Raw genomic sequence first — 13,710 nt, 5'->3', positions numbered from 1 at the left:
GCCCGGGCACGAAAGCGTGCCGCAAGCAGGCGTGCAGAGAACGGGGCCGGGACGTCGCGGGTCTCGCCGCAGCCGAGGGGTCGGGTCCCGCTCCGGGGGCGCAGAGACGGGGCCAGGACGGGCTCTGGTTCCTCCTCGGCCGGCCTGCTCCCGTCCCTGCTTCTCCACGGCCCTCCGTCCGCATCCCGGCACTGGCCGCCGCCCAGGTCCTGGCTGCAGCCACTGCCCGAGTCCCGTCGCAGCCTGGTCCCCGGAGCTGCGGAGCGTCGGGGCCGGAGCGGGGCCGGGCACCTGCTTCCGGACGAGCCTGATCAGAGTCTGCTCGGCCTGAGGCCGCGCCGGGGGAGCCACACGGCCCCTGCCTCGGCGGTGGGAGGACAGGGGTGGAGAAAGGAGGGCTCGGCCCGGGGGAATAGGGCACTAGTTTTCCCGTCCAGCAGAGACTCAAGAGGCCAGGCCAGGCCCGCTCTGCTCAGGTACTTGAGAGGGGAGAAGGCTTATAAACCACTCACCACTGAAGAGAAAGTTTGGGGATTTATGCTGGACTCGAACGAGGGGTCACAGCATGACACGAGTTTGAAATGGACACGAGGACTTTTTTTTTTGCACCCAGCGTGGCATTAAAGGGTGGGAGCCGTGGCCTCCAGAGTCGGGAGTCCGGCCAGGGCCAAACAGGGACGGGGCACGTGCTGGGGGGAAAGTCACTACGGAGCCGGGAGCCAGGGGAAGGGGATCGGGGGCGGCGGGACCCTGCTCAGACCCAGCCTCCGCTCGCTGCTGCCCGACACCGGAGCTGGGTCTCGCCTAGTCCGATCGTCTGGGCCACGCTTCCCCGAGAGCTCAGAGCAGAAAGCCCCTAACGCCCTCCACCTTCTCGCCCTTCCAGAGCCGGCGCCGAGCGCCACGTGCCGGCATGAGCGACCGCGCGGCCCGGGCAGGGGGCCCGCAGCTGCCGCGCTGCTGAGCGGAGCCCGCGACGCCTGCGCCGGCACTGCCACGCTCCGACATGTAGGCGCGAAGACGAAGCCGTCGCTGCTCCCCATGCCGCGCGGCGGAGCCCGCCGGGCCCAGGCGCCAGGATGCTTCCGCGTGGCCAGCCCTCCCCGCCTCGCCCCTACTGACCTGCATGGTGTGGGTGCCCCTGAGGACTGACCGCCTGGCCCCTCTGCACGCCTCTCGCCGCCGCTTGCCCACCATGTCTCTGGAGTGGCTGACGGCCTGGAGCTGGTCGCTGGACGGGCTGCGGGACTGCGTCGCGGCCGCCATCCAGTCGGTGCGGGACTGTGATGCCACGGCGCTGGCCACGGTGGCCTGCCTGCTGGTGCTGTTCGTGTGGTACTGCTACCACGTGGGGCGGGAGCAGCCCCGCGCCTACGGCACGGTCAACGCGCTGATCCAGAGCGCCGACGCCAACGGGCTGCAGAATGGGTACGTGTACTGCCACTCGCCCGAGTGCGTGCGCTGCACGCCCAGCGACGGCCTTAACCAGAAACTCTATCACAACCTGCAGGAATATGCCAAGCGCTATTCTTGGGCCGGCATGGGCAGGATTCACAAGGGCATCCGCGACCAGGGCCGCTACCTGAGCAGCCGGCCCTCCATCCAGAAGCCCGAAGTCTTCTTCCTGCCGGACTTGCCCACCATGCCCTACTTCTCGCGGGAGGCGCAGAAGCATGACGTGGAGCTGCTGGAGCGCAACTTCCAGACCATCCTGTGCGAGTTTGAGACCCTCTACAAAGCCTTCTCCAACTGCAGCCTCCCGCAGGGCTGGAAAATGAACAGCACGCCCAGCGGGGAGTGGTTCACCTTTTACCTGGTGAACCAGGGCCTGTGCGTGCCCCGGAACTGCAGGAAATGCCCACGGACGTACCGTTTGCTCGGGAGCCTCCGCACCTGCATTGGCAACAACGTCTTTGGCAACGCGTGCATCTCCGTGCTCAGCCCGGGCACCGTCATCGCCGAGCACTATGGGCCCACCAACATCCGCATCCGGTGCCACCTCGGTACGTAGCCGCCAGCATGGCCCGGCTGCCTGGTGGGGTCAGGGGGTTTGGGAGGATTTGGAGACCGTCTAGGGAGCGGCCGGCAGTTCCAGCCAGGGGGGCAGGGCAGGGTCTGGTACACGGGAGTGCGACTGCAGCAGTTGAGGTCTCCGGACCCCTGTGCCGCAGTTAGGACTCCCTGGCTGAGGGGGCACAGCTGGCCCGGAGAGCTTGGGATGGATGGCAGGGGCTTGTGGAGAGACGTAACCTGGGTCTCAGAGCTGAGCCTGGCCTTGGGCAATGGGAAAGGCCAGGAGTCCCCTTCCCTAGCATCTGGGCACCTCCACCCTGCTGCCAGCCCAGCTGCTAGGCAGCGAGACCCCGTGTCTGTGCCCCCGTCCTGCGGGGATGCCCGTGTGCACGGATAGCCAGGCTACTGAACGCGCAGCGCCAGCGCTGGGGGGTCCTACTGGCAAACACGGCGCATTGCGTTCAGACTCAAGCTGTGATTTGCCTCTCGTGCCTCAGGGAGATGCCGGCACCCCGGCAGCCTGGACACCGGCTCCGGAGCTAGTTGCAAGTGCCATGGGGCCCTGGGGAGAGAGCAAGCGTGGCTCGCTACCCCCTCCCCATCTCGTCCGTGAGAGGGGAAACTCTCTGCTTCCTTGTGCCTTTAACTCCCTCTTGGCCCCTCGCTTAAAGGCCTGGGTCCTCCCTGCTGCCGGGAACCTGCCGTCAGAGTGGGTCCTGTCCCACCGGACTGGCCACGCACAGCCTCGGTGCCGGGGACAAGCCTGGCACATCGCTGGTGGGAGCAGGGCGCACATCTTGCAGCCCTTGGAGGCGGGCACGTCAGCCCTGTGGCAGCAGCTGGGCCTGGGGGCGATGGCGAGGTGGGTTTGGGGGCAATGGCAGCATCTCCATGGCTCTGGCACATCCCATCTGATGCAGCCTCTGCCTCGCCGGGGTTTCCCCATGGGGGACAGCTCCGTGCATATGGGAGGCAGAGCCGATTTGGCAGCTGTTGCTGTGCCAGGCACCAAGCTTGGGTTTCGGGGAGAGCAGGAGGGTGAAGGCGCAGGTCACTGCTGCCTCTCCCAGCTTTACAGCCCACTGCGGGGAGGAAAACATCGGGGACCGGCTCCGGACACGTGCCCTGGACTTTGCACACAGCAGCTGGGCAGCCTGCAGGGCAGGGCAGCGAGCAGGGGCGAGGCAACGTGGTGCACGGGGGCAGAGCTCCTCTGAACCGCCCTGGGAGTGGTGCAGGGGCTGGGAGGGTCCCCCCGCTCCCTGCCCTGATGCCTGTGCTTTCCTACTTACCCACAGGTCTGAAGACGCCCAGCGGCTGCGAGCTGGTGGTGGGGGGCGAGCCCCAGTGCTGGGCCGAGGGCCGGTGCCTGCTGTTCGATGACTCCTTCCTGCACACGGCCTTCCACGAAGGTGAGCGCCGAGCTGCCCGCGCCTTCTCCATCCCGTGGCAGCGAGCACCAGGGAGCTGCTCCTGGGCGCAGAGCTCCCGCGGGCGGCTGCGCCCCTCCATGCAGTGCCACGGCATCACTGCCCCTTCCTCCACGGCGGTCCCGAGCACCGCGGTGCTGGGAGCGCGGCGCCGCAGCAAGGCCCGGGTTGCACGGACAGTTCAGTTCAGCTCGGGCTCCTGGTGCCGGCGACAGCCGCCCCGGTGCCCTTGCGTCTCAGCCCTTGAGGGATGCTCTCGCCTGCCCGGCTGCCGGTGTCCTCGTGGGTCTCTGCGGCACAATGCGGGCGCACAGTGCCCATCCAGGCTCCTTACCCCTGCCTCTCCTTCCCCTGCAGGTCCCCCGGAGGAGGGCCCCCGCGTGGTCTTCATGGTGGACCTGTGGCACCCGAACGTGGCGGCCGCCGAGCGCCAAGCCCTCGACTTCATCTTTGCGCCGGGCCGATGATGGCGCCGCCAGGCCGGCGGGGGGGCGCGGGCGAGTGGGCAGGGCCACGCGCAGCCTCCTGGGAAGCTTCCTCATAGCACACGCCATGTCGGGTCCCCCTCACCCCCGCCCCGGGCTCGTCCCACACGCGTCGCCTTGCGGTCTCTCTTCCTCCCCATCCTGGTCGGCTCCGGGGACCCCTCTCCGCTGCGCCCGCACACCCCCCGCCCCCGACTCTGTGACTAGATGCCGTGCTGCTGTAGTATGTGTCATGTTGCTACCGTGTTTTGCCGTGTTCAGAATTAGAGCAACCGAAACCAAGGGTATTCGTTCGAATGTAACCGTGTGCCATGTCTCGTGGTCCGCAGCGCCACACCAGAGCCGCAGCCCCCATGATCTGCCCACCTGCCACACCGCGTCCCGGTGCCTTGTGGGGCCGCGCAGACCTGTGGCAAAAGGGGCCGCGTCTCGCCGGCTCCGGCCTGGCTCTTTGCAACCTTTCCCTCCTGCCTGTAAATAGTGCGAGAAGGCTCCACGGCCCCAGACAGAGGGGAGAGCCAGGCGCCGACAAAGCTTGCTGGCATGCAGGCTACCAAAAACCAATATGCCCTCTCTTGCGCCCTGTGGCCACAAGCCCTAGTGCTGCAGCTAAAGATTTCCGGCCACTTGCCCAGGCCTCCTCTTTGCATCTCTGCTCAGTCCTGGGCTGGGATGCACCCAGCATGTCCTCAGGCAGGGGTGGGCTGAATTGCCCAGCACCTGCTTTGAGGGACGAGGGCTGGGCTGCTGTGGGGTTTGCAGCCTTCGGGCTGGCCGGAGAAGGTAGACGAGGGGAGATGCCTGAAGAGCAAGGGGCCGAGAACAGGCCAGAGCTGTGCAGCACAACAGGAGCAACCTCCTCCGCCTACCTGCAAGCGTCCCGGCCCCCAGCTGGCAGCGTGGTGGCTCTGGAGCGCGGCCAGCCGTCCGCACTGCTTGGCACAGAGCTGTCAGGTTCATACCGCGTCCCGCCGGGAACCTGGTACGTCACCTGCAGACCAGCCTGGCCAGGACAGCCACCGGAGCTGGAGGGGGTGGAAAGATGCCGGGGAGCGGCTGGAGCGGTGCAGGGTTTTCAGCACGGAGAATGCAAGGCTGAGGGCTCAGATCCAGCTGCAGGGTTTTTATACGCAACTCTTGTACAATAACCCCTGACGTGCGGGACCCCCGCCCAGCTGGACTCCTTTGGGCGCGGGCTCTGGATGGAGCAGCGGTCACCCTCTGCAGCGTGCAGGCCAGTGGCCAAGAGAGGCTCTTAATAAACCGTTGTGCTAGAAACTGGATGGGGCTGTGCCTCTGTGCATCCTCTCTCCCTGCCGGCCCAGGGGGCCGTGGCAGAGCCGGGGGTAGGTCTGTGCGGTCTGTGCTCTGCAGCCCAGCTCGGGCGAGCTGGGACTTCCATTGCAGCGAGGGGAGGGGGAGTGGGTGAGAAGGGGGTCACCGCCCAAGACGGTGGCTGGACGTATCTGGGGCTCTCTAGGGAAAGCAGACATGCTGAGTGGAGACCACGGGCTGGTTTCCTCCAGCAAAGACCAGTGCCCGGAGCAACAGCCCCAGGGTAAGATGGGGGAGGATCTATCTGCACCCCCAGGACAGCCCTGGGGAGCTCTGCTCCCCAGCCACCCCAAGGACCACTTCCCCCTGGACACCTCCTCCCCAAGCTCAGAACAGGAGCAGACACGTGGAGGTGTCACAGCCTGGTGCCCAGCCCTGCCGCCCCAGGCGAGAGGTCCTGTAGGAACACAAGCGACGGGCTGCCTGGACTCTGTTTTATTGCTCACCCGGTGGCACACAGGGAGGCAGCCATGCACCTGCACGGCCTGCTCCCGGGATGGCTGCGCTGCCCTGCTCCGATGAGACTCCCGAAGGCACGGGCAGGGGCCACGAAGACAGGCCTGGCTGGCCCCTGTGCTCTTGGCCTTTTCTGCACACAGCACCCCTGCGCTCAGGCTAGAAACGTGTGGGAGGAGGGACTAGGGCACCTCCACCAGCAGCCATGAGGGGGGCAGGTCTGGGCTGGGAGCACACAAGGCACTAAGGCACTGCTTGACAGGGATCGCCTCTGTGGATTAAGAGGCAGAAACAAGTTCAAGGCACAGGCCTCCTGGCATGGACCAGGCACCCGGCCGCTCGAGGCCAGCACGCCCGGATCCCCCACGCAGCAGGGAGCAGTCAGCGCAGCCCTGCACTGCAAAGGCCCCCCGTGTCTCTGTCTCCGCACTGTGGAGCTGAGCCCATGGCGCGAGAGTCCGTGTCCTCGCAGGCTGGGTGAGCAGCGGCCGGGCAGCTCAGAGCAGATTAACACCGTGCTTCAGCAGCTTCTGCTTGGCCTTGCCTGGCAGGCTGAAGGCGCTGTCGCGTGGGTTGGGGGCGCCCGAGTTGCGCGGCGGGACGCCCAGCTGCTGGAAGTAGGTCTCCTGGACGGGGCTGCGGCAGGCGTAGACGGCCGTGCAGGCGTTCCTGGGGGCAGCGGACGGCAGAGTCAGGGCACTGGAAGCTGCGGCCCCCAGGGAGCAGGCGGCTGGTCTGTGTGGACAGCGGCTAGGAGGCGCGTGGGCAAGGGGGAGCTGGCTGATGTGGCCCAGCAGCTGGACAGGGCGGGGGTCATCATCTTGCACTCAGGGGGGCCAGGTGCCCCCTTCCCAGCATGAACCACCCCCCAGGCTGCTGAGGCTCAGACCTTCCTTCCCAGGCCGGCAGCTGCGTGGGGCAGGCAGGACCCCGCGATGCGGGGCGGGGGCTGCGGCAGCGATAAGACCATCACGCCTGGTGTGCGGGGATGGAGTCTGCCTGTTTCCAACCCAACGCAGCGTGCGGGAAAACAAGCCCACGTCGCTAGCTCCAGCGCCTCTGGCTCCGAGCCAAGGCACAAGTCTATTAGGAACAGCTCTATTTAGAGCTGCGTCTTCAAGCCGTATGGCGCCAGGAGCTGGCAGTGCTCAAGCTGCGTCTTCATCCCGGGCCCTGGTGCCTCCGCCTTCCCCCTGCTCCGTGGAAGCCAGACGGACAGGCGACCCCCTCCCACCCTCCCGTGGGGCTGACCGTACCTGACGATCATCTCGGACACGGCCGGGAGCTGCGCAAAGTCCGCGTGGATCAGGCTCGCGGCTCGCAGGAAGTGCTGGTCCTGCGCGCCCGCCGCTGGCGGCAGGTTCGCTGCAGGGACAGGGGGATGCAGTGAGGGAGCTGACCACGTACAGGGGCCTGTCCCAGGAAGGGTGCCGCTTCCTGCCTCCAGCCAGCCGTTTGGGGAGCAGTGACAACAACCTGCATGCTGGTGATGATGTGATCCCGGGGTGGGGTGGGGGTCTGTGAGACGGGTCAGTCCCCAGGAGGCTGGGGGAGGACAGGAGGGGCCTGAGACAGGGTTACCTAGAGGCACTGGGGTCTGTCCCTCTGGCTTTGGGCTCCCACTCCTATATAGGAGGGGAGAGGGCGTCTGGCTGGCACTGGCAAGCATCTGTGGGGCTGCCAAGAGATGTCAGGAAGGACCGGAACGAGAAGAGCCTGGAACCTGGCCCAGTCCCTGCGCTGGGAGCAGAGCTGTGGGGGCTGGGAGGGGAGCTGTGCTAGAGCAGGACACAGCCCCCCTTACACGGGACACATGACAGTGGGCACCGCCCTGGGGTCTCGGCCACACTGGGCACCATCCTGCGCCCGACTATTCCAGCCCGGCCCTCGCGCTAGCTCAGGCTAAGCTCGGGATGGACGGGGCTCAGGGACGGGGGCAGCTGGGCCACCGAGCGTGTGCTGTAGGCGCACGCCTGGAGCCCGAGCCGCGAGGGAGGGAGACGCTCGGGCACCTACCAGCCAGCACGTTCTGGATGCAGTCGTAGTGGGTGAAGCTGTAGGTGGCTTTGGTGGCGGCAGGGTCCCTGGGCCAAGTCTCCTTCAGATGAACCTCGAGTCCATTCAGGGAAGCCAAGCTGCTGTGATACTGCGAACGGTACAACCCAGACTGGCGTGAGCCCTGGGAAACCTGGGCAGTGCCTGCCAGCGAGGGTCCCGGAGACTCGCACACCAGAGCCCGGCAGCTCTGCTGCCCCCATGCACGGCGGCAAGACTCTGCTGCTTGGCACCAGCCCGGGGACCAGCACACCTGGCCCACACAGGCACTGGCAAGAGGATTTCTGTCCCCGCACCATGCTGAAGGATGCTGCGGAGGGCTGGGCAGGGAGGGCCGTGCTGCCGGGGAGAAGCGGGGGTGGGCGAGATCTCTGGCCTGTCGAGCACTAGGAGGATTAGCTGGATGATCCCCCAGGCGGCCTCTGTTCCTTCCTCTGCTGCAGCCACCAGGCCGCTCTAGCCCTGTGCGCAGATGCCCCCAGCCCTGGACCCTGCTGCCCTAGGGCAGAGCGTCTCTCTCATGGCGGGCCAAGATCCCAGCTGGGCAGAGACAGGTCCCTCCCCCCCCGCTGGGACCTGCTGCGCCAGCAGGAAAACCCTCCTTATGGAGCTGCAGCCCAGCTCAGAGCCATCTTATGTGGGCGCAGATGCGCCCACCGTGCTCCCACGTGTGGTCCAGGAACGGGGGCGGTGCGGGTGCCTGCGGCTGAGCACCCCAGCACCCGCTAGCGAGGAAAACGAGGCTGTTGCCATGGCAACTGCCACAGCTGCCAGGCTGGACGGCTCCGCTGGGAGCACCGTGAGCAGGTCTGCCCGTCGTGCCCCGCGGCCGAGCAGAGCCCGCAGCCACGCTGCCGTGCTCCTGGGACCGGCCCCTGCGGGCCCTTCCTGCCTGGGGCGGGGGCTGCCAGGCACTCGCGCTCGGTTTGAGAGAGCAGCTGCCCCCCGCTCGAGCCCCGGCAGCGACTGGCGAGGTGGGAGGGGGCTCTCAGTCACCCAGTGGGGCAGATGCTCAGGGGCCAGGGCAGCTGCCTCGTGACCCTGTCAGCCTGCTCCTCCCATGGGAGCCCTGGACCAGGCCTGTGCAGTCGGCAAGGGGCTGCCAGGAAGACGGCTGTGAGAGCAGGGTGCTCTTGCCCCAGGGACTGCTGCTTCACCAGCATGGCTCAGCCACAGGCTCAGTCAGGGGTCAGCCGGCGGGCTGCCAAAGCTCCCGGCTCCAGAGGCAGGGAGTCCAGGGCTACAGCAACTGTCCCTGCAAGACAGGCCTGCAACAGGGCACATGCATGCAAAAAGGCATTGCACACAGCACTCACCACTTCCTCGATGGCGCCCGTGTCAGCCCCGAGCTGCTCCTCAGCCAGCAGCGACAGCACCAGCCCTCTGATGCTGTGCACATACAGGACCATCTTGACCAGTGCAGCCGGTTTGGCTGGGCAGCGCGTGGGGTCAGCAGAGCCAGTCGCCCTGCTCCCCGGGGAGCTTGCGCCCTCCACCACTGTCTCATACAGCTCCACAGTACCAGGCCCCTGGCTCCCCCCATGGTCTCCTGCAGGCAGCTGCTGCTCTGAGCCTTCAGCATTGGGCGCAGGGTCAGACAGAGATGGCTCATTGCTGGGCACTCCGACTCCCACCCCAGGGAGCCTGCCATGGCTGGTGGTCCCCTGGGAGTGCGGCTGGCTCCAGATGCTGCTGCTCAGCTCTTTGGACGTGCTGCCCGTGGCGAAGCTGCTGCTGGCTGCGTGGCACCGTTGCAGGAAGCAGGGCTCAGCCTCGGGGGTGGTCCCCAACACAGTCATATTCTGATCCTCCCTGCCCTGGGCACAAGGGGCTGCAGAGTCTGTAAGCGCAGAGGAGGCGTCTGTATCTTGAGCATGTTCTGCTGCAGAGTGTCCAGAGTTTCCTGGCAGGGCTCCCTGCTCGCCTGGTGAGGCAGCGGCAGCATCCCCAGCTGCAGAACTTTCTTCAGGGCTCCAGTTGCTCAGAGCTCCGGGGTGAGCATCCCCTGTGCTGGCTGGTGGCTCTGGGAAGCCACTGGGGCAAGGAGAGTCCGGGATGCTGACGGCCACACCTGCTCCAGGCGGGTCCCAGGCTGTTTCCCTCACTGAGGTGCTGGCCAGGGTCTCCTTGATGCCCATGGGATCTGAGAAGGCCCGTGAGCGAGGGGCAGCCTTGGCACTTGCTGGAGACACGGGCAAACTAAGAGGGTAGAAGGAACATGAGGGCAAGCACTTAGTAGCAGCCCCCGTGGGCCCCAAGGGCTGGGGATGACTGGGCGGAGGAGCAGTGCCCGCCAGCTGCTCACTGGCGGGTGCCTCCCGGGACAGGGAGAGGGACCCTGGGATCTCGCAGTCTGCTTCTGCCTCTAAGCCAGGCAGTCCTGAGAGCTTCCCCCGTGCAGTCCCTCTCGCTTGCAGTGCTGCCTGCCTACACTCACGGCCCAACATAAGACCTGCCACTGACTGGGTCGACCCCCTGCCTGGTCTCTCGTGTCACACGGGGGCAGAGCGCAGGGGCTGGAAGGGAGAGTGACTGAGTTTGACCAGGATTTTCCCGTTCCTCTCTCCCTTGCAGCCTCCAGTATTTGGGGTCTAGGCAGTTCTGATGCAGAGGGCCCCTCACTCCCATACTTGATAGCTACCGCTGCCCCTTTCCCTCAAGAAAGTGTTCAGTCCCTTCGTGAATCTGGGTAAACTCCCCGCTTCTGCCAAGTCTGATGGCCATGTGCTCCATACTTTAATTCCACACTGGGTGAAAAAGAACATCCTGGTGTTTGCTTTAAACTCACTACCTGCTTCATGCTGTGACCCCTCGTTCTTGTCTGGTGAGAGTGAGTTGATAATAAATCCCGGGTGATTTTCTCTTTGCCATTTAGTAGTCTGTAAACCCCACCCCCATCCCCACTCAAGCGTTTATTTCTGAAGAGATGGCATGGCAGCCTTATGCACACTGTAGTGACCCCAGAGAGGGCAGTACATGGTGGTGCTGGACCCATGCTATGGGGAGCAGTAGCCCAGGTTGGAGCTGGTTCCAGGGAGTAGATCCATCCAATATGAACTATCCAGACTGACACGTACCGGGTGATTTCTGCCCCTTGAACTGTCTGCCCAGACTGTCCTTAGGGAGGATGGCAAGCCCCGGGTCCTGCCTCAGGGCTTCACTCCCTACCTGGTCATCCACTCCACTGGGAAGTCCCACAGCGCGGCGGATTCTTCCTCTGTCAGGAAAACTGGGAGCAGGCAGACGCCTGGAGGCAATGGAGGATCTACAAGAACAATGCAGGATAGTGACCCGAGAGAAGAAATGGCCTTGTGTGCAAGGAGGCAGGGCAGGGCTGATGCTAGATGCTGTGGGAGTGGGAGATAGGGTCCCTGGGGGAAGCATCACCCTGGCTCTCCCAAGACCCCTCGCCCAAGGCGACTACACCCAGTGGCCTCAGCAGGGGTGGCAGTGGGAGCCTCCGGGTATCAGCTGCCTGGGAGCCCAGCCAGCCTCCCCGTGTGCTCCTGGAGGGACCTTACTACTCCAGCTGCGAGTAACAGTGCTTACCGTGGTCCTGCAGCACATCCCCACTGCTGTGTCCACTCTGCAAGCAAAGCACAGAGCAAGTCAATGCAGCTCTTCAACAAGGCACATGGTAAGGGCTCAAGCCAGTGCCCAGAATCACTGCTATCGGGGGCCAGGCTCCTAGTGGGCACTGGACCTACCCTTGAGGCAGGGCTGTGGGGAGCTTATTCACAGTGGGAGCAACTCAGGCTGCCAAGATTAACGAACCTGCTCCCCCCTGCACACACTTCAGCGCAGATGCACAGGATGCCGTCTCTCTCCCCAGCAGAGTACCAGGGCCAGACAGAAACCAGCAAGCAGAGCCTCTGAAAATCCCCGTTGTTTGGGAAGAGAGGCTGAAGCTGTGATTTTAAGTGGTCCCACACAACTAGGGAAGACTATGCAGCAGAAAATGCCATGTTCACATGCAGACTGAATCATAACAGATACTCAGATGTGAGAACTGGGGCACTCATTGCAGGAGGCAATCCACTGACCTCGTGCATCTTTGTGCACCCAGCCCCGGTCCACCCAGGGTAAATTTGGCCACAAGGCTGTTCCCAGATAGGGGCACTGTAAGAACAGCTGCATCCACACACAGTGTTTTGTCCTGCTCCCGTAGCAAGAGGGTTGGAAATCCCAGGAATCAAGCACAGTTTTCCCCTTAATGTTAGCAGGAGCCAATCCAGGCCCTTTTAGGTTGCTAACCACCAGCTGTGAGCAGAAAAGTTAATTTGGTTTAATTCTAAACTAATCCCACTGGGTCTTGACAGGCTGAAGGGAATTCAACAGCTACAGGACGGACAAGGAAACAAACTCCCAGGGCAGCAGCTCTGACTTGACTCTCACAGGCTCTGTTGACTTTGAGTTATTTCAGCCACGGAAGCATTTACCGCTGGCTGCGGAAATGGGCCCCGATCTACCAGTGAGGACTGGCGCCTGGCCTAGGCCGCGCACTTGTTTGCCACGTACCTTCTCTGCTGGCTCAGCTCCCTGGTGAAGCACCTTGGCAGCAATGGGAGGGGGCAGCTGGGTGCTCACAATCCTTGCAGGAGAGAACAGACACAGGCAGCCATGAGCAGAGGGGCTTGCAAGGCTCAGCTGCCTGCTCTCGCTGTTGCAACAGATCATTACGGCAGACAGAGGCAACGGTACCCCTCGGCCTCCGCTGCCAGCCCTGTTCAGAGCACAGCTCTGGATTCTGCTGGGCTGTTTCAGACCCAGGAGTCCCCGAGAGATTCCTTCTTGCTTGGGATGGGCCAGGAGGTAAGGGCACAGCGCTTGGGGCGGACTGGGGTAGCTGTAGCCCTCTTGTCATCCAGGTGGCCAGCCCCAAACTCCACTCCAGTGCCAACAGCCGCCGCCCAGCTGAATCCAAGGGGCTCTGAACTGAACTAGGAGCAGAGTCAAACCCTAGCAAGAAGGTTTTGAGCCTGAACTATGTGCATAAGTGTGGAACATCTCCCAGGCAGCAGCAACAGGTCTTATCTGAGCCGGGGGGAACTAAAGCCCCCCCCAGAACTTCCCTCACAGCCCCCTGGCCCTTGCAGTTTGCTGGCAGTGCTGCTTCAGGGCAGGGGGGCCTCAGAGCTGAAAGAGCACTGGGGAAGGGTGGGCAGAGCACCCCTTGTGCTTCCAAAACCCTCCGTCCTCTGGCCTGCTGCACTCATGGCTTCATCATACCAAGGGCCTGCCAGACCGCAGCAAGGAAGGCTCCCAGATGAAGCAGTAGGGCAGCCTCGTCAGCGCATGGCCTTCTTTGTCCCTGAACGACTCCCAGCTGGGGCTCCATGCTGCTGGCGCACAGCTCCTTTCTGGCTGAAGGGAGCTCATGCTTGCTGTGAGGAGGCTGGCTCCTTTCCCCTACAGCTGTTCCAGCCTGTGTGGAACGTGTCACCGGCCAGCAAGCGAGGCATTCAATCAGGAACTTATTATTGGCAAGACAGGGGACAGGACACTGGCAGTATATTGTAACCTGACGTAGGAGGTGTAACTGTTTTATATTTTTTCTTTTCTTTTCTGTATAACTGCCGCGCGGCACTCTCACATTTATGTAACCTTGAGGTCTTAACCGTTAATCAAAATAAGCGCTTGGTACTGTTCTCCGCCGGCACTGAGCCACACACCTGCACTTCTTATCTAGAAAGTGTCATTTCGGCAAAAACAAAACTTATGTAGAAAATCTGCCTAGTAACTACTATGTAAAAGAAACCATCCTATCTCTGTATGCTTAGCTTATATCATAGTTGGAGTCATACAGGCAGTCCAACCAACATCTATAAAGAGGCAAAGAAGCAAGAAACGGTAGAGACGACAACTGGAAAACTCTGTAGGCCTGATCACCCCGCAGACCGGTTCTCAGCCTCCCCGCCTGGGCGTATCCCAGCGAA

At 63.7% G+C, this 13,710-nt stretch overlaps 2 protein-coding genes across 3 annotated transcripts in view; one reads left to right on the top strand and one right to left on the bottom strand.

Moving 5' to 3' along the window:
* Positions 1-866: 866 nt before the first annotated feature.
* ASPHD2 (aspartate beta-hydroxylase domain containing 2) lies at positions 867-5,206 on the top strand. Its single transcript, XM_019538670.1, has 3 exons — positions 867-2,003; positions 3,312-3,425; positions 3,801-5,206. The coding sequence occupies exons 1-3, from the start codon at positions 1,127-1,129 to the stop codon at positions 3,908-3,910; spliced, it is 1,101 nt and encodes a 366-aa protein (XP_019394215.1). The 5' UTR covers positions 867-1,126; the 3' UTR covers positions 3,911-5,206.
* Positions 5,207-5,804: 598 nt separating this feature from the next.
* The window catches only part of HPS4 (HPS4, biogenesis of lysosomal organelles complex 3 subunit 2), a 12,601-nt gene continuing 4,695 nt past the window's right edge, over positions 5,805-13,710 (bottom strand). For both annotated transcript variants that reach the window (XM_019538668.1, XM_019538669.1), the window contains exons 7-13: positions 12,293-12,365; positions 11,324-11,360; positions 10,943-11,039; positions 9,091-9,973; positions 7,736-7,865; positions 6,976-7,084; positions 5,805-6,388 (exon numbers count right to left, since the gene is read on the bottom strand). In XM_019538668.1, coding sequence (XP_019394213.1) covers positions 6,217-6,388; positions 6,976-7,084; positions 7,736-7,865; positions 9,091-9,973; positions 10,943-11,039; positions 11,324-11,360; positions 12,293-12,365 — 1,501 coding nt within the window. In that variant the 3' untranslated portion in view covers positions 5,805-6,216. The remainder of the gene's footprint in view (positions 6,389-6,975; positions 7,085-7,735; positions 7,866-9,090; positions 9,974-10,942; positions 11,040-11,323; positions 11,361-12,292; positions 12,366-13,710) is intronic.

The sequence above is a fragment of the Crocodylus porosus genome, unplaced genomic scaffold (assembly GCF_001723895.1).
Source record: "Crocodylus porosus isolate Cpor-Errol unplaced genomic scaffold, CroPor_comp1, whole genome shotgun sequence".
NCBI classification, from domain to species: Eukaryota; Metazoa; Chordata; order Crocodylia; family Crocodylidae; genus Crocodylus; species Crocodylus porosus.
This window is presented reverse-complemented; position numbering and strand designations above follow the sequence as displayed.